Source organism: Cotesia glomerata, linkage group LG2 (assembly GCF_020080835.1).
Source record: "Cotesia glomerata isolate CgM1 linkage group LG2, MPM_Cglom_v2.3, whole genome shotgun sequence".
NCBI lineage: Eukaryota > Metazoa > Arthropoda > Insecta > Hymenoptera > Braconidae > Cotesia > Cotesia glomerata.
In genome coordinates this window covers 25,676,470-25,698,870 of record NC_058159.1, presented here as the reverse complement: position 1 = coordinate 25,698,870, position 22,401 = coordinate 25,676,470, and the positions used below count along the sequence as shown (strand labels likewise).

General features: G+C 38.3%; 2 protein-coding genes across 6 annotated transcripts in view; one reads left to right on the top strand and one right to left on the bottom strand.

Moving 5' to 3' along the window:
• LOC123259405 (twitchin) overlaps positions 1-16,675 on the top strand; it is a 58,808-nt gene extending 42,133 nt beyond the window's left edge. For all 5 annotated transcript variants that reach the window (XM_044719905.1, XM_044719904.1, XM_044719903.1 and 2 more), the window contains 10 exons: positions 315-11,183; positions 11,263-11,553; positions 12,831-13,202; positions 13,273-13,329; positions 13,413-13,519; positions 13,597-13,693; positions 14,767-15,066; positions 15,154-15,471; positions 15,550-15,663; positions 16,422-16,675. In XM_044719905.1, coding sequence (XP_044575840.1) covers positions 315-11,183; positions 11,263-11,553; positions 12,831-13,202; positions 13,273-13,329; positions 13,413-13,519; positions 13,597-13,693; positions 14,767-15,066; positions 15,154-15,471; positions 15,550-15,663; positions 16,422-16,624 — 12,728 coding nt within the window. In that variant the 3' untranslated portion in view covers positions 16,625-16,675. The remainder of the gene's footprint in view (positions 1-314; positions 11,184-11,262; positions 11,554-12,830; positions 13,203-13,272; positions 13,330-13,412; positions 13,520-13,596; positions 13,694-14,766; positions 15,067-15,153; positions 15,472-15,549; positions 15,664-16,421) is intronic.
• Positions 16,676-17,479: 804 nt separating this feature from the next.
• On the bottom strand, positions 17,480-22,031 carry LOC123259390. The gene is made up of 8 exons (XM_044719867.1): positions 21,945-22,031; positions 21,628-21,824; positions 21,097-21,558; positions 18,647-18,842; positions 18,478-18,586; positions 18,287-18,408; positions 17,986-18,213; positions 17,480-17,853 (listed from the first exon to the last, which is right to left on the bottom strand). The coding sequence occupies exons 2-8, from the start codon at positions 21,820-21,822 to the stop codon at positions 17,519-17,521; spliced, it is 1,647 nt and encodes a 548-aa protein (XP_044575802.1). The 5' UTR covers positions 21,823-21,824; positions 21,945-22,031; the 3' UTR covers positions 17,480-17,518.
• Positions 22,032-22,401: the final 370 nt, after the last annotated feature.

Below are 22,401 nucleotides of genomic sequence, written 5' to 3'. Positions count from 1 at the left end.
GATGATAGCCAGTGTCATCTTGTTCTTTCCGTGTATTTTTCAAAAAAAATAATATACCAAAAAAAGATAAAATAGAAATTTTATCCAAAAACATTAAAGCCAAAATTTTTTCCAACTTTTAAAGGAAAAAAAGCTATCGAAATCTTTATTTTTTCCTTTCACGACATTTTTAATCATTAAGAAAATTTTTATATGCTAATTTTTCACCTAGTTATGGCCCAAAATGAGGTTGATCCCACTTGTAAATAATTACTAAAATTTTCTAGCCAAATTAATTTCCTAAAAATTGATACTCAAAAATAATAATGTTACAGTTGCTCCAAAGATCGACCGAAGACACCTGAAGGACATAACCCTATCAGCAGGTTCAACCCTCAAATTCGACGCAAATATTATTGGAGAACCGGCACCACATGTCGACTGGCGTTGTTCATCTATCCCAATTGTCTCTAACAAAACAGTCACCCTCGAGAATCCTCCTTACAGCACCAAACTAGTGATCAGACCTGTGGCTCGAAATAACACCGGGGAGTACGTGGTCACAGCGACCAACAGCTCGGGCAAGGACAGTGTCACCATAAATGTGGTCGTCACTGACAAGCCATCTGCGCCTGAAGGTCCACTGGAGATCTCAGACGTCCACAAAGAGGGCTGCAAGCTTAAATGGAAGCGTCCAATAGACGATGGTGGTACTCCTGTAGAATACTACCAAGTCGAGAAAATGGACCCGGACACCGGCTGCTGGATTCCTTGTGGCAGGTCTCCCGAGCCTCACATGGATGTCATCGGGTTGACTCCCGGGAAAGAGTACAAGTTCCGTGTGTCTGCCATCAACGCTGAAGGAGAGTCAGAACCACTTACTGCCGAGGAAACTATAATCGCTAAGAATCCATTCGATGAACCTGACAAGCCTGGAAATCTCAAAGCCACAGACTGGGATCGTGATCATGTGGATCTTGAATGGACACCTCCATTGAATGACGGAGGTTCTCCGATTACTGGATACATAATCGAGAAGAAAGACAAATATGGTGACTGGGAAAAAGCCATGGAAGTATCTCCAGAGTTGACTTATGCAACCGTTCCAGATTTAATAGAAGGCCAGCCGTATGAATTCCGCGTTCGCGCAGTTAATGCAGCTGGTCCCAGTGAACCTTCCAATGCAACACCAACAATAATCGCTAAGCCACGCAACCAGCCGCCAATGATCGACCGTACGAACCTGGAAGACATAAAAATCAAAGCTGGCCAGAACTTCAGCTTTGATGTCAAAGTCAGCGGAGAACCTCCGCCAAAGACAACCTGGTTATTAGGGGTCAAGGAACTTTACCCGACTGATCGTATCAAGATTAAGAACGTAGAATACGCAACTAACTTTGCCGTCCGCATGGCGACTAGAGCCGACTCTGGAAGATACACTCTCAATGCTGAGAATTCCAGCGGTAAGGATTCAGCTACTGTGAGAGTTATTGTATTAGATAAACCCGGAGCACCGGAGGGACCGCTGAGAGCTTCAGATGTCCATGCGGAAGGGTGTACTTTGTCGTGGAACCCGCCGGAGGATGATGGAGGACAGCCTATTGAGTGCTACGTCGTCGAGAAAATGGACGACGCGACTGGAAGATGGGTCCCAGCGGGTCAAACAGATGGTCCAGAGACTACTCTGAAGATTGATGATCTAACCCCGAGACACAAGTACAAATTCCGTGTTCGTGCTGTTAATAAACAAGGAAAATCAGATCCACTTACGACTACACAAAATGTTGAAGCTAAGAATCCGTTCGACGAACCTGGCAAACCAGGAACTCCCAAAATCACGGACTTTGACCGCGACTTTGTTGAACTGGCCTGGGGTCGGCCGGTTGAAGATGGAGGATCTCCAATTATTGGGTACATTATTGAAAAGAGAGATAAATTTAATCCTAATTGGGAAGAAGTTAGCAAAATTGAAGGAGATGTTACTCGCGGAAGAGTCAATGATTTGATAGAAGGTACTACTTATGAATTCCGTGTTCGCGCTGTAAACAAAGGTGGTCCTGGCGCAGCTTCAGATCCTACTAGTCCGCACATTGCAAGACCGAAGAATTTGCCACCGAAAATCGACCGCAAATACATGCTGGATGTCAAAGTCAAGGCTGGTGCGTTCTTCGACTTTGATGTTCCGGTTATTGGTGAACCACCACCAACCAAGGAATGGAACTTGAAGGGCAATATGGTCACTAATGATGACCGTATTAAAATTACCAACTCGGATTACAACACGAAGGTGCGTTTCATGGACGCTAGACGTGCAGACTCGGGTACTTACACGTTGACAGTTAAGAATGTCAACGGTGTAGACAGTGCTACGTTGGAAGTTATCGTAATGGACGTTCCATCTCCACCAGAGGGTCCACTTAAGATTGACAACGTCACAAGACACGGCTGTACACTCAGCTGGAGAGTCCCAAGAGATGATGGAGGCGCTGAGATCCTTCACTATATGATCGAAAAAATGGACTCGGAAAGCATGCGCTGGGTTCCTGCTGCTGAATCAGATATGTGCACTTACAAAGTTGATCATTTGATAGAAGGACATCAATACACGTTCCGTATTCGTGCTGTGAACAAGATTGGAGAGTCATTGCCTTTGACAGGGCTTGATGAAATCACTGCCAAGGATCCGTTTGGCAAACCCGACAAACCTGGCCAGCCAATTGCGACTGATTGGAACAAAGACTACGTTGATCTTGAATGGACTCCACCGAAGAAAGACGGTGGATCTCCAATCACTGGGTACATTATTGAGAAACGTCCGCGCTTTGGACAATGGGAAAAAGCCTTGGAAGTTTCCGGAGGAAAGAATTGCACTGCTAAGGTGCCAGATCTTGCTGAAGGTCAGGAATATGAGTTCCGCGTGATTGCAGTCAACCAAGGCGGACAAGGAGAACCTTCAGAAGCTTCAGCGCCGGTGATTACAAAACCAAGGTTCCAGGCTCCGACCTTCGATAAGATGTTGATGCGAGACCTGACGGTGCGAGCTGGCCAGAAGATCAGTTGGGACCTTCCCATCGAGGCGGCTCCTAAGCCCACTGCCTACTGGACTCTAAACGGCAAACCGATTGAACAAGATGTTCGCCATGAAATATTCACCACGTCAACCAACACAACCTTTGAAATTCCCTTCTCTGTACGATCTGACGCTGGTCGTTACACTTTGAATCTAGTTAATGACGTTGGAAAAATGTCAGCTAGTGCTCATGTCACAGTGCTGGATCGGCCTTCACCACCAGAGAAACCACTGGTGGTCAGTAACATTTGCAAGGACAGCTGTCATTTGTCATGGCAGTTACCGCTCGATGACGGTGGAAGTCCAATTCTTCATTACATCGTCGAGAAGATGGACGTCTCACGAGGAACTTGGTCTGACGCAGGTATGGCAATGACTTTGAACCACGAAGTTTTCAGACTGACTCACCGAAAGGAGTACTACTTCCGTGTGAAGGCTGTGAACAACATCGGCGAGTCAGATCCTCTGGAAACAACCCGCAGTATTGTGGCTAAGAATGAGTTCGATGAGCCTGATGCACCTGGTAAGCCCAAGATTGTTGACTGGGACAAAGATCACGTTGACCTGACCTGGCCAGCTCCTGAAAACAACGGAGGATCGCCTATCACTGGATACATTGTTCAGAAGAAGGAGAAAGGCAGTCCTTACTGGATCAACGCCGTTCACGTACCTAGTGACAAAACTAGTGCGACTGCTCCGGACCTTACTGAAGGAATGGAGTACGAGTTCAGGGTAATTGCGGTTAATGCTGCCGGACAGTCAGAACCTTCGGAACCAAGCGACACGGTAATTGCCAAGAGTCGTCATCTGGCACCTAAAATTCAAACTCCGTTGGATGACATTAGAATCAAAGCCGGATTGGTCTTCCATGTTGATATTCACTTCATCGGAGAACCTACACCTGAAGTAACTTGGACTTTGAACAACAAAGAGCTTACTACTAATGAAAAAACAACGATTACTTCTATTGGATACCACACAATCGTGCATACTGTCAACGCTCAACGGGCTGATTCAGGTCGTTACCATCTTACATTGAAGAACGAAAGCGGTGTTGACGAGGGTAGCTTCAACCTCATTGTCCTCGACCGTCCAGGTCCACCTGAAGGTCCATTAGAGTACGAAGAAATTACTAGCCAGTCGGTTACTTTGTCCTGGAAACCACCGAAAGACAATGGCGGTAGTGAAATTACTGGATACGTTATTGAGAAACGTGATTTGACTCACGGAGGTGGTTGGGTACCAGCTGTTAACCACGTCAGCCCTACTCAGACCCACGCAACGGTTCCAAGGTTGATGGAAGGCTCGAAATACGAGTTCCGAGTCTCGGCAGAAAACTTGCAAGGTCGTTCAGATCCTCTGAAAACTGATAAAGCTATCGTCGCGAAGAATCAATTCGTTGTTCCTGGACAACCAGGTAAACCCGAATGCTTGGACTCTAGCAAAGATCATATTCACATCAAATGGACTCCGCCAATTAGCAACGGAGGATCCGCCATTCTTGGATACGAAATTGAGAGACGTGATCGCGCTACGGGTCGCTGGATAAGAATCAACAAGGAACTGGTCAAGATACCTGATTACCTTGACGAACATGTTTCTGAAGGTCATCAGTATGAGTACCGTGTTTCTGCAGTTAACGCCGCGGGAGCCGGAAAACCAAGTGACGCTTCTAACGTCTTTGCTGCTAGACCAATGAAAGAGAAGCCTAAACTTCACCTTGACGCTCTTCTGGGCCGTAAGATCCGCGTTCGTGCTGGAGAACCAATCCACGTGGATATTCCGATCTCCGGAGCACCAACTCCAAGAGTCGCTTGGCTCAAAGACGCTGGTCCATTGGTGGATAACTACCGAATTTCCACGCAGACTAAGAGTGAACACACTGTTTTACTGATTGAGAAGTCTACTCGCGAAGACGCTGGATTCTACTCCGTGGAAGCGACCAATGAATTTGGAAGCGACATGGCTGACATTCAGGTGATCGTCGTCGACAAGCCTGATCCGCCGAAAGGACCGCTTCTGTACTCAGGAACCAACCACGAGTCAGTGTCATTGTCCTGGAGTCCACCTGACGACAACGGTGGCGCTGAGATCACCAACTACATCGTCGAAATGTGCGACTTTGGAATGGACAACTGGCGCCAAGTACCTGGCTTCTGTCCTACTTGCCACTTTACAGCCCGAGGATTGCAAGAAGGCCGTCGGTATATCTTCAGAGTACGTGCTGAGAATCTCTACGGAGTATCAGAACCTCTGGACGGCAAACCCGTGGTGGCCAAGAGTCCTTTCGATCCTCCAGGACCACCAAGTCAGCCAGAAATTCTTGGTTACACGCCCAACACTTGTACTCTCACCTGGAATCCACCAGACAACACTGGCGGTAAGCCTATTACTGGTTACTACGTAGAGAAACGTGAACGAGGCGGCGAATGGCTCAAGGTAAACAATTACGCGACACCCAATACAACATTCTCCGTTCAAGATCTTCATGAAGGTGGTCGCTATGAATTCCGTGTGATTGCTGTTAATGAAGCTGGACCAGGAGATCCTAGCAGAGCCACTGACCAGATTGTCGCTGGACACCAACGTCTCAGGCCAGACGCTCCTGAGCAACCCAACGCTGACCGAGTTACCAAAGATTCAGTTACTCTGTCATGGAGACCACCAAGAAACGACGGTGGTGCTAAGATTCGCGGTTACTACGTTCAATCCAAGAGGAAAGACGAATCTGATTGGTCAGATGTCAATGGAGCTCCAATTTCTGGACTCATCTACACTGTGCCCAAGCTGAGACTCGGAGACGAGTACCAGTTCCGTATAATTGCTATGAATGACGTTGGAAAGAGCGACCCAAGTCGTCCTACGAACCCCATCACCATTGAAGAACAACCTAACAAACCGATCATGGACTTGGGAGGCGTCAGAGACATCACAGTCCGCGCTGGAGAAGATTTCAGCATCCACGTTCCGTATGTAGGCTTCCCAAGACCCATGGCTTCTTGGTTTGCAAACGACGTCGTTCTGGATGAAACAGACAGAAGAGTTCATCAAAAACTTGAAGATGATTACGCCAGTATTGTCGTTAAGAACTCGCGACGCTCTGATGGAGGTCAGTACCGTCTTCAGCTAAGGAACTCTTCTGGATTCGACACTGCCACTGTCAATGTTAGAGTTCTTGACCGTCCAAGCCCACCGCAGAACCTTAGAGCCGACGAATTTGCAGGAGAAGCTCTTACGTTGTACTGGAACCCGCCTAAGGACAATGGCGGAGCTGATATCACCAACTACGTGATTGAGAAACGTGAAAGATCCCAGTCTTGGACCAAGATCAGTGGCTACGTCACTGCTCCATTTGTTCGTGTACGTAATCTCAATATCGGGCAGGAGTACGAGTTCCGCGTGATGGCTGAAAACCAATACGGAACTTCTGATCCAGTTGAAACTAAAGAACCAATCAAAGCGCGCTATCCATTCGATCCGCCAAGCGCTCCAGGAGTACCTCAAGGTGTCGAGACTACAGAAGACAGCATCACTATCACCTGGTCGAGACCAAGAAGCGATGGAGGCTCACCAATCACCGGTTACATTGTCGAGAAGCGTATGATCAGCGAAGACAAGTGGATTAAAGCAACTCCAGCACGTATTCCTGACACTACTTACAAGGTAGGAGGATTGATTGAAAATCACGACTACGAATTCCGTGTCGCAGCAGTTAATGCTGCTGGACAAGGTCCATGGAGCATGAGTTCAGACGCTATTCGCGCAGCTGCACCACAATTTGCGCCCAAGATCACTAGCGACCTGAGCATCCGCGACATGACAGTGATTGCTGGTGAACATTTCACCATAACTGTTCCGTTTAACGCCAACCCGAAACCCAGACCCAACTGGTCGATAAACGGAGAAGAAGTTATCCAAGATGACAGAATAAAGTTCGAGACGACAGAAGTAGCTTCGCAGTTTATCAACCGCAAGGCCAAGAGAAGCGATACTGGTTGTTACACTATTCAACTGGCGAATGCAATTGGCACAGACTCAGCTTCTTGCCGAGTTCTGGTCGTCGACAAACCGTCGCATCCTCTGGGACCACTCGATGTGTCTGACATTACTCCTGAAACTTGCACCCTGTCCTGGAAGCCGCCATTTGACGATGGTGGTTCACCAGTTACCAATTATGTTGTCGAGAAATTGGATCCTGGCGGTTACTGGGTAAAATTAAGCAGTTTCGTACGCAACACGCACTACGACGTAATGGGTCTTGAACCCAACAAAAAGTTCAACTTTAGAGTGCGTGCTGAAAATCAGTACGGAATATCTGAGCCTCTGGTAGGCGATGAGCCAATAATGGCCAAATTCCAGTTCAACGTTCCTGAGCCACCTGGTCAACCAAGAGTCATCGACTGGGACACCGACAGCATCACCATTTCTTGGGACAAGCCAGTTTCAGATGGTGGATCAAGGATTCAAGGGTACAAAGTGGAGTATCGCGACCCTACAGACGGTAGCAGCTGGCGCATAGCCAACGACTACCTGGTGAAAGACACCCACTACATCTGCTACGGATTGGCTCGCGGTCAGGAGTATGAATTCCGTGTTCGCGCTCAAAACGCCGCTGGACTCAGCAAACCCAGTCCACCCTCGATACAATTCAAACTACGCAGCAAATTCAACGTACCTTCACCACCTGGTACTCCACAAGTCATCAAGGTCGGCAAGAATTACGTAGACTTGAGATGGGAGGCTCCGACTTCTGACGGAGGTAGCCGAATCACTGGATACGTTATCGAGAAGCGAGAAATCGGCTCGGCTATCTGGATGAAGTGCAACGAGTACAACGTGGTAGATCTTGATTACACCGTGATGCATTTGATTGAAAGAGGCGATTACGAGTTCCGAGTGTTTGCAGTTAACGCTGCTGGAAAATCTGAAGCGAGCTCATGCACAACGCCCGTCAAAGTCTGCGAAGTTGAGGGTGGAGAGAAACCAGAGTTCACCAAGCCGCTACCAGTCAGCCAAGGAGTTCCATTGGGCAAAACTTACGTCCTGGAATGCGAAGCTACAGGCAGACCAATGCCTACACCCAGATGGCTGCGCAACGGACGGGAAATCACAATGGGCGGACGATTCAGATGCGAAAGCCGAGACGACGGTCTCTTCAGACTTGTCATCTCAGAAGTTTGGGAAGCTGACAGCGGAGATTACGCTTGCCAGGCTTCTAATCCTCTGGGAATCGCCACGACAACGATGAGACTAAAGATTGGAACGCCACCGAGGATTGAGCGCATGCCAAGTGACCTTTACTTGCCGGAGAAGGACAACACCAAGATCAAGATCTGGTACAGCGGTGATCAACCAATGGACGTAGTCCTCAAGAAGGACGGCTCCAAGGTGGTCGAGTCTGCGCACATCAAGTACACCATCTTCGACGAGTACTTGATTATTTTCATCAAAGACATAAACCGCGAAGACGAAGGTCTCTACGAGCTGTCCATCAGCAATGACAGTGGCAGTGTAAGCGGATCCTTCAACGCTCGCGTTACTGGACCTCCTGGACCGCCTGTTGGACCACTAGAGGCTTCTGACATCGACAAGCACACATGCACTCTTGCTTGGCACCCACCCAAGTCAGACGGTGGTCTCAAAGTCACTCACTACGTCGTAGAACGTCGCGATGTTACTCAAGGACACTGGCTGACCATCTCCAGCTCGGTCAAGGACACCACCTTCATTGTCCAAGGCCTGAACGAAGGACACGAGTACATGTACCGTGTGATGGCCGTCAATGACAACGGAATGGGCCCTGCTTTGGAAGGAACCAATCCCATCAAAGCCAAAGCGCTCTTCGACCCGCCAGGACCTCCCGGAAAGCCTAAAGTTCTGGAGATTGGTGGAGACTTTGTTAACCTGTCTTGGACCAAGCCTGAGAACGACGGAGGAGCGAGAGTCCAGGGCTACTGGATCGACAAACGCGAAGCAGGTACCATTGCCTGGCAACGCGTCAACATTCTTATCTGCCCTACGACTCAGATAAACGTCAGCAACTTGATCGAAGGTCGTCAGTACGAGTTCCGCGTGTTTGCTCAGAACCAAGCTGGACTCAGTCCAGAGTCTACTGCTTCTACATCGGTGAAGATCGTCGATCCTCAGGTGTCCAAGCCTCCAGAGATAATCCAGGGTCTGAAGAAAATAAACTGCGCTCAGAACACAAACGCTACCTTCAAGTGTGTAATCACTGGCTCTCCTACGCCTCACATCACCTGGTACAAGGGAGCTAGAGAACTCCAGAACAGCAGCCGCTACCAGATATTCTCCGAGAACGATTGCCATACTCTGGTGATTCAGGATGTCTTTGGTGAAGATGCCGATGAGTATATCTGTCGCGCTTCCAACAAGGGAGGCCACAAATCCACCAAAGGTGAATTATTCATCATGACACCTCCTAAACTTAATGTTCCTCCAAGGTTCCGTGACACTGCCTTCTTCGACAAGGGTGTTAATGTCGTGATTAAGATTCCTTTCACTGGATTCCCCAAGCCCAAGATCCACTGGATTCGTGAAGGTGAAACTATTGAGTCTGGAGGTCACTACAATGTTGAACTTAAAGAACGACACGCGATCTTGACTATCAGAGACGGAAACCGCATTGATTCTGGACCGTACAGAATTACAGCTGAAAATGAACTGGGACAAGACTCAGCTATCATTAAGATTCAAATTAGCGATCGTCCAGACCCACCACGCTTCCCAGTTATTGATAACATTGGTCACGATTCATTGGCACTTACTTGGAAGCCTCCACTGTGGGACGGTGGTAGCAACATCACCAACTACGTTGTTGAAAAACGAGAAGCTCCGATGACCAGCTGGATCAGATGTGGTATGACGCGATTCACCAGCTTCGCTGTTCAAGACTTGAGTCCTGGTCATCAGTATGACTTCCGTGTCTGTGCTGAAAATGTATACGGAAGATCTGACCCCAGTGAAGTCACGCCACTGATCACGACCAAGGGTGCTAAAAAGAAGGCGCCTGAAAAACGCGAAGTCCGGTATGATGAAAGCGGCAAGAAGATCCGGGGAAACAGCGATGAAAAAGTTCGCGATTATGATCAGTTTGTCTTTGACATCTACAGCAAGTATGTGCCCCAGCCTGTTGAGATCAAGACAATGTCAGTCTACGACAGATATGATATTCTTGAAGAAATCGGTACCGGAGCATTCGGAGTCGTTCATCGGTGTCGTGAACGCGCTACTGGAAATATATTTGCGGCTAAATTTATCCCAGTGTCGCATATTATGGAGAAGGAGTTGATCAGGAAGGAGATAGATATTATGAACCAGCTGCACCACCAGAAGTTAATAAACTTACACGATGCATTTGAAGATGACGATGAAATGATTTTGATATTCGAGTTCTTGTCAGGTGGAGAACTGTTCGAGCGAATCACTGCTGAAGGCTACATCATGTCGGAAGCTGAAGTTATTAATTACATGAGACAGATCTGCGAGGGTATCAAGCACATGCATGAGAAGAACATCATCCACTTGGATATCAAGCCGGAGAATATCATGTGCCAAATGAGAAACAGCACCAATGTTAAGCTGATTGACTTTGGCTTAGCTACTAAATTAGATCCTAATGAAGTGGTCAAGATCAGCACAGGAACTGCGGAATTTGCAGCGCCTGAAATTGTAGAGCGGGAACCTGTTGGGTTCTACACAGACATGTGGGCTTGTGGAGTCCTGGCTTACGTTTTGCTTAGTGGTCTTTCGCCTTTTGCTGGGGACAATGACATAGAGACGCTTAAAAATGTCAAGGCCTGCGACTGGGACTTTGATGAGGAGACGTTCAGGCATGTTTCTGACGAGGGCAAAGACTTTATCCGCAGACTGCTGATCAAGAACAAGGAAAAACGTATGACTGCTCATGAGTGTCTGGTACACCCGTGGTTGACTGGAGACCACAGCGATCTTACTGGCAGAATTGCTGGCAGCAAGTACATCAGGTTCAGGGATAGAATTAGGGCTAAGTACGAAGACTGGGAGAAATATGTTCTACCTATTGGACGACTTGCGGAATACTCGTCGCTTAGGAAATTGCTTATTGAGAAATACAAGATTTATGACTCGTCTTTCGGTAAGTTTTTTATTTTTATTTTATGATTAATAATTATTAATGTTGAGTTAGATAGTAATTAGAGGGTTTTTAATTTAAGATCGAAGACAAGCAGCTCCAAGATTTGTTATCAAGCCACAAAGTGCGTTTACTTATGAAGGACAGAGTGTCAAATTCACGTGTCGTGTGATAGCTATTGCTGCTCCAACTCTCACGTGGTTCCACAATAATCAGGAACTTAGACAGTCTGTTAAATTTATGAAGAGATACGTCGGTGATGATTACACCTTCATCATCAACAGATCCAAGTTGGAGGACAGAGGAGAGTATGTTATTCGGGCTGAAAACCACTATGGATACCGGGAAGAAGTTGTCTTCCTTAATGTCCAACGTAAGTTTTTATTTTTTTATTTAGTTAATTAATTGCGTGAACCCAAAAAAGATGTAATTCAAATTTTACGCTGCAGAATTAAAAGGGAGGATAAAAAAATTTATTTTAACTCTAATCAAATCATGAATAGTAGCAACCTTGCAGTTACTATGTGACCGCCGTAACTTGTGAACGATAAATAAATAATTTTTCTTTATTCAATAATAAATTTTGTTAAATTGCACTGTACTTTCTTAACTATTGACGTTTTTAAAGATATAAGCTCATCCCAATGTTACACTCATCAAGAGCTTTCATTTGAGTACCCACATGCATTTTGATATATTTTTCATATATACATAAATATATAATATATATTTTAAAAATATAAGCTCATTCCAATGTTACACTAATCAAGAGCTTTCATTTGAGTACCCACATGCATTTTCATATATACATATATATATATATATATATATATATATATATATATATATATATATATATATATATATATATATATATAATATACATAAAATATATGAAAAATTGATGTGGGTACTCAAATGAAAGGTCTCGATGAGTGTAATGTCGGGGTAAGCTTATATCTTTAAAAATGTCAATAGTTCACAAGATTTCTTAATTATGTATCTAGAGATAGAGTATTTTCGAATATTGCCTAAATACTTATCATAATAAATTGACTATCGGTGAGAATGATATGAAACCTTGAAAAGGCACAAACTCAAGTCAAGACCTTTGTAATGACTCTAAATTTCACTAAAAAAATCGATTTTATCATATGACTATCCTGCACTGATAAAAAAATTGACTTGACTCAAGAGCCAAACTCTTGAACCAAGAATTCCATTTTGAAGAAAATGATTTTCTTGAGTCAAGAGAATAAATTCTTGAGCTAAGAAATTATTCTTGGTCTAAGAAAATTTTCTTGAGTCAAGAATTTATTCTCTTGACTCGAGAAAATCATTTTCTTCAAAATGGAATTCTTGGTTTAAGAGTTTGGCTCTTGAGTCGAGTCAATTTTTTTATCAGTGTGGAGAAAAAATTTTTTTTATTCTCTTCTTTCTGAAAAATTCGAAAAATTTTTTAATTCAGATAGATTTTTATAAATGAGTTTTTTTTTTTTAATTTCGACATTTTAGCGTCCCAAGAGTTAACTTTTTTTTATTTTAAATTTTTAGTCAGAAATTCAATAAATTTCTAACATCCTTTACTTAATTGGAGCAAAAAACAATTTAATAAATCGCATAACATTTTAATTAATAAATTAATTACAGCTCTTCCAAGAGAAATGCCACCATACAAACCGGACATCGCTCCAGTACGTAGACGTGAACCATTACCACAGTACTTCTGGCTGGAGACAACAGAATCAGCACCCAGCTTCACCTTCGAGCTCAGACCTCGTGTCATGCAGGAACGACAGTGCTGCAAACTGCTCTGTTGTCTCAGCGGTAAACCTCCTCCATCTGTCAGGTGGTTCAGAGACAGTCGCGAATTATCGAAACACGAGTACGCGATGTCTCATTCCGATGGTGTCGTCACTATGGAAATCATTGACTGCAGACCATCGGACAGTGGAAAATACAAGTGTGTGGCCACTAACTGCCATGGAAGTGATGAAACTAGTTGTGTTGTCATTGTAGAAGGTATGAATTTTACTTTTTATTAACAAAAATATTTTATTTCTGATTAATCATTTTAATAACTTCATTCTAGGAATGGGTGAGACTGAAGAACAAGAAAAATTAGCTGATAATATCTTGCACTCAGCAGGTATTTTAATTTTTTACGACTATTTTATTAAATCATTAAAGTTATAATTTATGAGTTTATTAAATATTTAATTATTGTTTTAGACCGGAAATTCATTGAGCAGCCAATAAAACCAGCACCGGCACAAGTTGTTATCAAACAACAGTTTAGCAGCTACGCAAGTTCAAACAAAAACTCATCATTCTCCAGAGTATGATTTTTATTTATTTAAAATAAATATATTAATTTATAAAAAAAATGGCTATAATTTTTATGGTACTATTTCAGACGACGACTGACACTTCGAGTTTCAAGAAATACGGCTCGAAATTAGATTCAACTGGAAGCCCGTCGAGGTCTAGGAATGCAACTAAAGAACTTTTATGTAAGATATTCAGAAATATTTATTTTATGACACTGAAATTAGCAGACATTTCACCATATTTAGATTTTAGTATTTACAAGTGGCGTCCACCCTATTTTTGGCCATATTTAGGTGAAAAATTAACATTTTTTAATTTTTTTTATTCTACTTATTTTTACGGCGCATTTATGATAAAAAAATGTTATGAAAGGAAAAAAAAAAGATTTCTATAGCCTTTTTGCCTTCAAAAGTTGAAAAAAATTTTGGGTCTCATGTTTTTGGATAAAATTTCTATTTTATCTTTTTTGGATATATTTTTTTTTGAAAAGTTTATAAAAAATGAACAATTAAAAAAAAAAAAGTTGAACATCACAATTTTCTAAAAAATTGTGATAATCGACTTTTTTTTTTTAATTGTTCGTCTTTTTATGTACTTTTCAAAAAAAAAAATATATCAATAAAATCAAATAGAAATTTCGTTCAAAAATTCGTGAAAATTAAAATGGTTTACCCCACTTGTAAATATTTACCTAGATTTTATTCAACAAAAAAATTAATTATAAAACAAATTTTAAAAAATTTTATTTATTTTTTACAATTTCTACACTTGGAATTTTTTATTAATAATTTTTTATTGTCACAATTTATTTTTCATAAAATTAAAAAATTATCAAATGTCTCTCAATTTAAAAATCATTTTTTTTTGCTTTTTTTTTTAAATTTGCCTTTAATTATAAAACTAGAGTATTAATTTATTAAAATATTAATTTTATTTATTTATTTATTAAATTTAAATGCCAAGGCGTGAAGCCGAACGGCAAAAATTTTATATATAAAGTTATATTTCACATAAGTACTGTTAATACATACATATTTTAAAATAATATTTACATAATAGCTTAAGATATAAGATTTACATAATACACAAGTGGATATATTGTTTTTTAAATATTTTGGAATGATCAATTTTTACTAGCTCACTATTTTATTGTTCTTCAAGATTTTTAAGAAAATCGAATACTCTCGTTTTAAAAGATTTTAAACCAAGAGAATTTATATAATTAATATAAATTATATTTGTTAAAATTCAATAGACCCATCGGATGATTCAATGCGACAACCAGAGTTTGTAACAAAACTGAAAGATCTTAAAGTAAACGACGGCGAGCCATTGGAACTGAGTGTTAAAGTAGACGGTGATCCAGAACCTCAAATCACGTGGACTAAGAACGGAAAGACTTTGAGATCGTCAGAAGTAGTAGACCTTAAATACAAGAACCGAGTAGCAACTCTTATAATAAACGAAGTCTTCCCAGAAGACGAGGGAGAATACACGTGTAAAGCTACGAACAGTATGGGTGCAGCAAGCACATCATGTAAATTAACTGTCAAACGTGAGTAACATATCTTTACTTAAATATTTATTTTTTATTGAAATTTGAAATTTAATTAAATATTAAATATTTATTTTTTATGATTAGCAATGACGAATGCAAGTGGCAAAAAATCAGGCGGTGACAAGCCACCGAAGATAGTCGACCATCTCAAGAGTGCCTACGTCAAAGACGGCGAAGCGGTGGTACTGAGCTGCCGAATAATTGGCGCTAAGAAATTCGACGTTGTCTGGCTCCACAATAACAAAGAAATAAAACCCAGCAAAGACTTCAACTACTCGAATGAAGCCAATATTTACAAACTTACTATAGCGGAAATTTTCCCCGAGGATTCAGGCACTTACACGTGCGAGGCATTCAACGACGCCGGTGAAAGCTTTTCTTCATGTACACTCAATGTTCTTGGTAATTTTTTTTCTATGTTTGATTTTAATTATTTTTATTTATTATTGGGTTCTAAACTATAAAAATTATTAATTTCAGTTCCTAATGAGGAACCAAAGAGCCCAGTGTTCGCGACATTCCCAGAGTCGGCAACAGTAAACGAAGGTGAATCAGTAAACTTTGCCTGCCGGACTGAAACTGCACCACTCAAGGGTAATTATTTAATTACTATTAATTAATTTTATTAATGTGATTCAATGTAAAAGTTAAAGCTTAAAAATAGACTGATAAAAAAATTTGAGACTCGAGAAAAAAAGTCTTAAGCTGAGAACATCATTTTTTTTTTTAAGAATTTAATATTATAGAATCAAAAGGAATAGTTCTTGAATTGAATCAAAATTTTTTGGATTGAAATCAATTTCTCAGTAAAGAATTTTTTATCTTAATTAAAGATAATAAAACTCTATACTGAAATTAACAGACGTTTAAAAATTTTTTTCATTTGTTAAATTGAAACTAAAAAAATATTTTTAATAAATTGCACTTATAGTTTTTCAAATCATTAGATAGATAGATTTATTTAGCATTGTACAACAGTAAAAACTGCTTTTTACAATTTTTCATCACAGTGATATATTATATTAATCTGCATATTGTTAAATAATTAAAGCTCTGGTTCTAGCACCACTTGTTACTTAATTATTTCATATTAATTGTTAATATCACTTTTTACTACTATTTAAAATTTTAGATTTTTTTTTAAATATTTTAAATTAAATTAAATTAAGTTAGATTAAATTGAAAATTCAGGAAATTAACTTTTAAAGCACTTGTTAATAAAAACTAAAAGAATTTAAAGGAATTTAATATTTAATATAGTCTTTGAATTTAATATAGTATCTATTAGGCATTTAAAAACAAAAAGTTTACTGCACTAGAGATACTCATGTAATAATTATTTTAATTTACAGTAACGTGGCTGAAAGATGGTAAACCAATCGATGAATCTAGTAGCAGATATCTATTTAGTTCAGACGGCGACAAATCCTTCGAAATACGTATTAAATCATGTACAGCTGGTGATATTGGTCAGTATGCCGCGCGAGCGATTGGCAAAAAAGGCGAAACAATATCAGCGTTTGCATTAAATGTCACTAATCCTCATGATCAGTGAGTGTCGTTGACACTTTTATTTATTTATTTATTTTTTTTCATCTCATTTAAACAAAAAATAAAATCAATGATAAATATAAAATAATAGACGCGATTAATTTTGATAAACATTAATTGATTTTACAAAAAAAGAAATTACTAAAGAAACTGAAAAAAGTGAATGTATAATTAAATTAATTTACGTCATGTGCGTTAATCATTTAATTTCATGTATAAAATATTAAGATAATCATTTATTTATTTATTACTATTATTTACTATTATTATAATTATTATTACTTATTAATTATTACAAAAAAAAACGTTTTCTTTCTGTGTGTTTGTCATAATGCATTAATAATCGGATAGCAGATTCATTTTTGCACGCTAATTATTATTTATGCCAATTTGTTAATGCACGATTATCAAAAAAAAAAATTATTATTTATTATTATAATTATTTTAATTGATATTGTCAATACTTGAGATTAGTTACAGACTATAAAATTATGAGTATTATTTACAAGACCAGCATCCTCAACAAAAATAACATCTTAAATCTTGTAAATATCATTCATAAATAAACAAAATATATAAATTATCTCTCCCACAATTTCAAATTATCTGTAATTAATTTCAAGTTTTACGATATATTATTTTATTTATTTTTATTCCAATGTAATCATAATAACGAAATAAAACTATCGTGTTAATTTTGTTTTAAGACTGCTTCCGTTATAAATTAAAAAATTTATTGAAATAAAACGTACGAAATAAAATTCATGATTTATGAAAGATAAAAATATAAATATGACTTTTTATCATTACCTTATCCTTTTAATTATTTTTATTAAAAAATATTCATCAAATAATTTCAAATTGTAAAAAAATAAAAACAAAATTTATTCATTTACATTTAATTGTACAAAGTATCAGGATTGATAATATTAAAGCACCCAAGTTGGTAACTAAACAATGACGGATTTATGTTATCAACTTGCTGATAAAAACTATCAATAATTTTGAAATTTATGTCCTTCGGATCGTCGTCTATAGTCCTTTTTTCAATTAAGACTTTATCATCTTTACAACGAAAACTTACCAATAATGGTTTATTAAAAATATGTCGGCAACATTCCCATCCTTCATAAAATATTTTTGTATGATCATTCGTAGCATTCGGTTGATAATTAAATGCCGATGAGGAATACTGTATCTTGATAATCTCATTATTGGGATCTGAAGAATTTACTAAAAAACAGTTAAATTGAATTAAAAAAATCATTTAAACTCACACAGAGTGACTGATCAGTTAGAACTTGTGAAGGTTCACTGTATAAATCACAACATGTATGAGTGAATTGAACCATAAAATATACTTACAAGATGGCTGATAAGAACTATAAAAACTGTAAACTTCTGGTGAAACAGGATCACCAGTCAGCGCATAACATGGTTCAGAATTATATGAAGGAATCATCTTCCAACCGTTCCCTTCCTGATTGAACACGTAAAAATTTGTTGAATAATAAATGATTCGCCCGGCCGATACACATGAGGGAGGTATTTCAGTAAATACTTCAGGAATTTTTTCACCTTCATGCCACTCATCTGGAAATTTATCAATTTTTTTATCAAATAAATATTTTTAATCAAGGATAAGTTGAAAATTAATCAAACATACTAGTATTAACATTCAAAATAGCTACTGATGAAAGTTTCACTCTGAAATTTCCAATTCCGCCCATCAAATAAAGATTTTGGTCTAAAAATTCTGCGATCATGTGTCGCCGTGGAGTGCACAATCTGTAAATAAACACAATTTTTAATTATAGATAAACTTGATTAAAAATTAGTTCATTTTAATTAACTTACTCAGTCACGTAATACCAAGTACGTGAAATCAAACAATAACGCCAGATAGATTTAATGAATCGTCCAGTTCCTAGTCCTTTCTCACCACCAATCACATAAATACTGAATCCTTATACAGAAAAATACTTAAAATATCAATAAAAAAAAATTATGTCCATGTGAAACTTACTTCTCCCAACAATCCTACGACCCAAAACTTCGTATTCACCGTCTAAATACTTAAACATTGGCTCGAAGTCAACAAGTTCCACGAGCTCACGATCATTCAGACAATAAACACAGTACTGTTTTTTTTCTGTGTCGTTTAATTTATAAGTGACAAAGCATTGCGAGTTTAGCTTAGTTCTTGTGTTCAAATCTGCAATCTTTAATTATTAATATTAATATTTTGTTATAACTAATAGTAATGATAATTCGGTAATTATTTACAAGTGGGGTAAACCCCATTTTGCCCTATATTTGGCCATAGAATTTTTTTTTTTTTATCAAATTGATCAATTTTTTTTCTAATTGTTCGTTTTTTTTATGTATCTTTCAAAAAAAAATAAAATAGAAATTTTATCCAAAATCATAAAAGCCAATATTTTTTCCAACTTTTAAAGGCAAAAAAGCTATCGAAATCTTTATTTTTTCTAAATTTTTTCTCGCCGTAAAAACAAGCAAAATTAAAAAAAAGTTTGGAAAATCCAAAAGTGCACGCCTCATAATCTCATTTTTCACAATAAAATTGATTAAAACAAAATATAAAAAGCAAAATAATAAAAAACAGAAAACTCTGCTATGGTTTAGTGGCGCCATAATTCTAAAGTAAGGACAAAAAATACGATAATAAAATGTATCGATAGATATACAAAAAAATACACATTCATATGTTAGTTTTTTATAAATAATAATTTAATGACAGTGAATTGAACGCTCATATTAATTGAAAAAGTCCGTCGTGTGTTACTTTAGATAATAAAAAAAAAATTATTCTGGTACAATCATTTTTTCGACCAATTTCCCTGCCACATACACCAATCTATAAGCACAGACACACGGACGTCCAGGAATAGTTATTTTCGATACGTATGCGCAAAGGCAGGGATTTTGACGACTTGAAGTGACGTCACGAGTTTGAGGCTATGGCGCATTCTTATCAAGACCGAGTTATTTATCCGGACGAGCGTAGCGAGTCCAGATATAGTACGAGATCTTGATGAGAATGTATCATAGTCTCAAACGCGTGCCTTCACTTCAAGTTTGTCAGAATCCCTACCTTTGAGCATAAAGTATCGAACATAATTTTTTGTCATATCAATTGTGAAAGTTGGATTTGAAAGAACCGTGAAAAATGTCTTATCATTGTTTATTTTATTTAAAGTAATTGCCATAGTAGTTAAATTAGGTGGAGTTGATGTTTTTGTTAATAGTTCACTCATCTTTATTAATAACTTTATAATTTAAACACAAAGCCTGTCACACGAGATTAAATAGCGACGGATTAAATTTACGTATATGTTGAGGTCGTTTACAAGATTCGGCTATAGCGTATTTTAGCAGCCGTGCAGAAATGTAGAGACAGATAGAGAGAGAGAAGTTTCTTTTTTGCCCTCTGGGCGGAAAGTGGCAACTTTGGTCTCACTGCGCTAAACAAAGTTGCCGCTTTCCTCCTTCCTCGGACAAAATAGTATATTACACATCTAGGGCAGTAAAATAAGAAATGTCTCAGATCACATGTAGTTGTTGTCCGAGGCGAAGCCGAGGTCAATAAACATGTGATCTGAGGCTTTCTTATTTACTGCCCGTGGTGTGTATACTATTTTTCTCCTCGACGGAGGCGGAAAGCGGCATTTTCGTTTAGCGCAGCGGGAGGAAAATTGACGCTTTCCGCCCGGAGATGAGAAAAAATATTTTTCTGCCCTCCAGGCGGAAAGTGGCAACTTTCGGCCCGCTGCGCTAAACGAAATTGCCGCTTTCCGCCTCTGTCGGACAGAAAAATAGTATACAAACCTATGGCAGGAAAATAATAAATATCTCAGACCACATATATGTCGACCTCGGCTTCGCCTCGGGCAACATATATGTGTTCTGAGACATTTCTCATTTTCTTGCCACAGGTGTGTAATATACTAATACAGCCCTTGGGAAGTAAAAAAGAAAACCTCAGATCACATGTAATTGTTGGCCGAGGCGAAGCCGAGGTCAACAATTACATGTGATCTGAGGCTTTTCTTATTTTCCTTCCCAAGGGGTGTAATATACTATTTCGATACTAGTACGAGGTAAATTAACTAAACTATAGAGTGTCAGAAATTGTATTCTTTGCGCCCTCTGTGTGTTGCTTGAAAATCCAACTTTCACGGTTGATATGTCAAAAAGATTATTTTTAATTTTATTATTTACTATGTTAAACAAAATAATTTTTATTGAAATATATTTTATGTGCCTGACAAATTATTTGACTTGATATTAGTACACTTATATTAACTTGTAAGTGCAATGTAAATATAAAAAAATCAATCTCAGTTTCGAGAAAACTGCTTTTTTTGAAATGTCGAGAGTAGAGTACTACTTCAACGCTTTGCTTATGAGGCGTGCAAAACTTGTAAATAATTACTGATAATTCTTATTTTATACTTGAAGGACTAGTTCATGATCAGGATTAATAGAATCTTCATTCATCTTCAAAAAATCCAAAACCAATGATTGACGGCGGAATTTATTGTCATTGATATTAGAATTTGTTACTAATTCAATGAATTTATCCGTTGGCAGAATCATCAATTTTATGTAAGGAAGTTCAGAAAATCTGTCTAGGCAAACTTCAAAGGCGACGTCTTTCAAAGTACACAAGCCGTAGTCTTGAGCAAACTTCCAGATGTCAAGAGACTTGTCAGGATCAAGCCATCTTGTTATTATTATTCGACTTAGTTGACAAGTTAATTGTTCGCTCATGAAAATTATGCTCGTCTTTAATAGTTCCAATAAACCGTCGTAGTCATCAGCTACATTTTTCAAACTTTTTTCAGGCTCCGAATAAATAGTTGGATAATTTTCTGACTGTGCACTATGTGCATTCTCGATCCAATCGATATAAGTCTGTTGGATAATTTAATATAATTAATTAAAATAATAATTAATACTATTGATGATTATATAATTACGAACCTTAAATATTTCAACGGAAATGTCATACTTTATTTGGTGTTCTTTGAGGTTATGATCAGAAAAATTACCAGATAACAAAGAACTAAAGTAATTACTTAATTCAACGGCTTTGTTTTTGTTTACACTTGTTGTATAGTTGTGCATAACCAAATTAACAGTGACACGTGAATCCAATGATGCTTTTTCATTTTCCATGACTTTTTAGGAATTATTATTACACAATAAACACGTTTGTAAGTATATAATTATTTGACAGCTTAAAAATTATAATAAATTTTATTTGAAATTTAATTGTCAGTTCGAATTTTTTGATTTACCTCCTTTTTGTATAAATAAAAACAATAAAAGCTTGACATTTTACTGAAAAGGACAAAATCTACATCGCCATCTGTAGAAAATTGTAGTATCCTCTTCATTGATGCAAAAATTCAAAAATTTGCTTGAATGATAAAGAAAAAATTTATAATAAACCAAATTTGTAAATAGTATAACTTTTATTAAAGTGATCTTCGATTAATTAAATTATAATTAAGATATATTGGAATAAATTTACTTAAAAAGGTATAGTTTATAATTTAAAAATTTTTAATAAATTACTAAATTAATTTAAAAAATGATTCTTCTTGATAGATAATTAGATAAGAAAAATTTAATGATACTGAATTTTCAACAATCATCTAACAATTTTTTAGATTTTTTAACAATTAAATTATAATAAAAAAAATTCAACCTGTAGAAATTTTATAAAATGAAGTGCAAATTTTTCAAAATATT

What these genes read in the sequence shown, in the direction of transcription:
- LOC123259390 (XM_044719867.1), bottom strand. Translation starts at nt 21,822, where the DNA reads ATGGAAAATGAAAAAGCATCATTGGATTCACGTGTCACTGTTAATTTG. An exon ending in ATCATGAACTAGTCCTTCAA is followed by an intron (nt 18,843 to 21,096) that starts GTATAAAATAAG and finishes TAATAATTAAAG; the next exon opens with ATTGCAGATTTGAACACAAG. An exon ending in ACTTGGTATTACGTGACTGA is followed by an intron (nt 18,409 to 18,477) that starts GTAAGTTAATTA and finishes GTTTATTTACAG; the next exon opens with ATTGTGCACTCCACGGCGAC.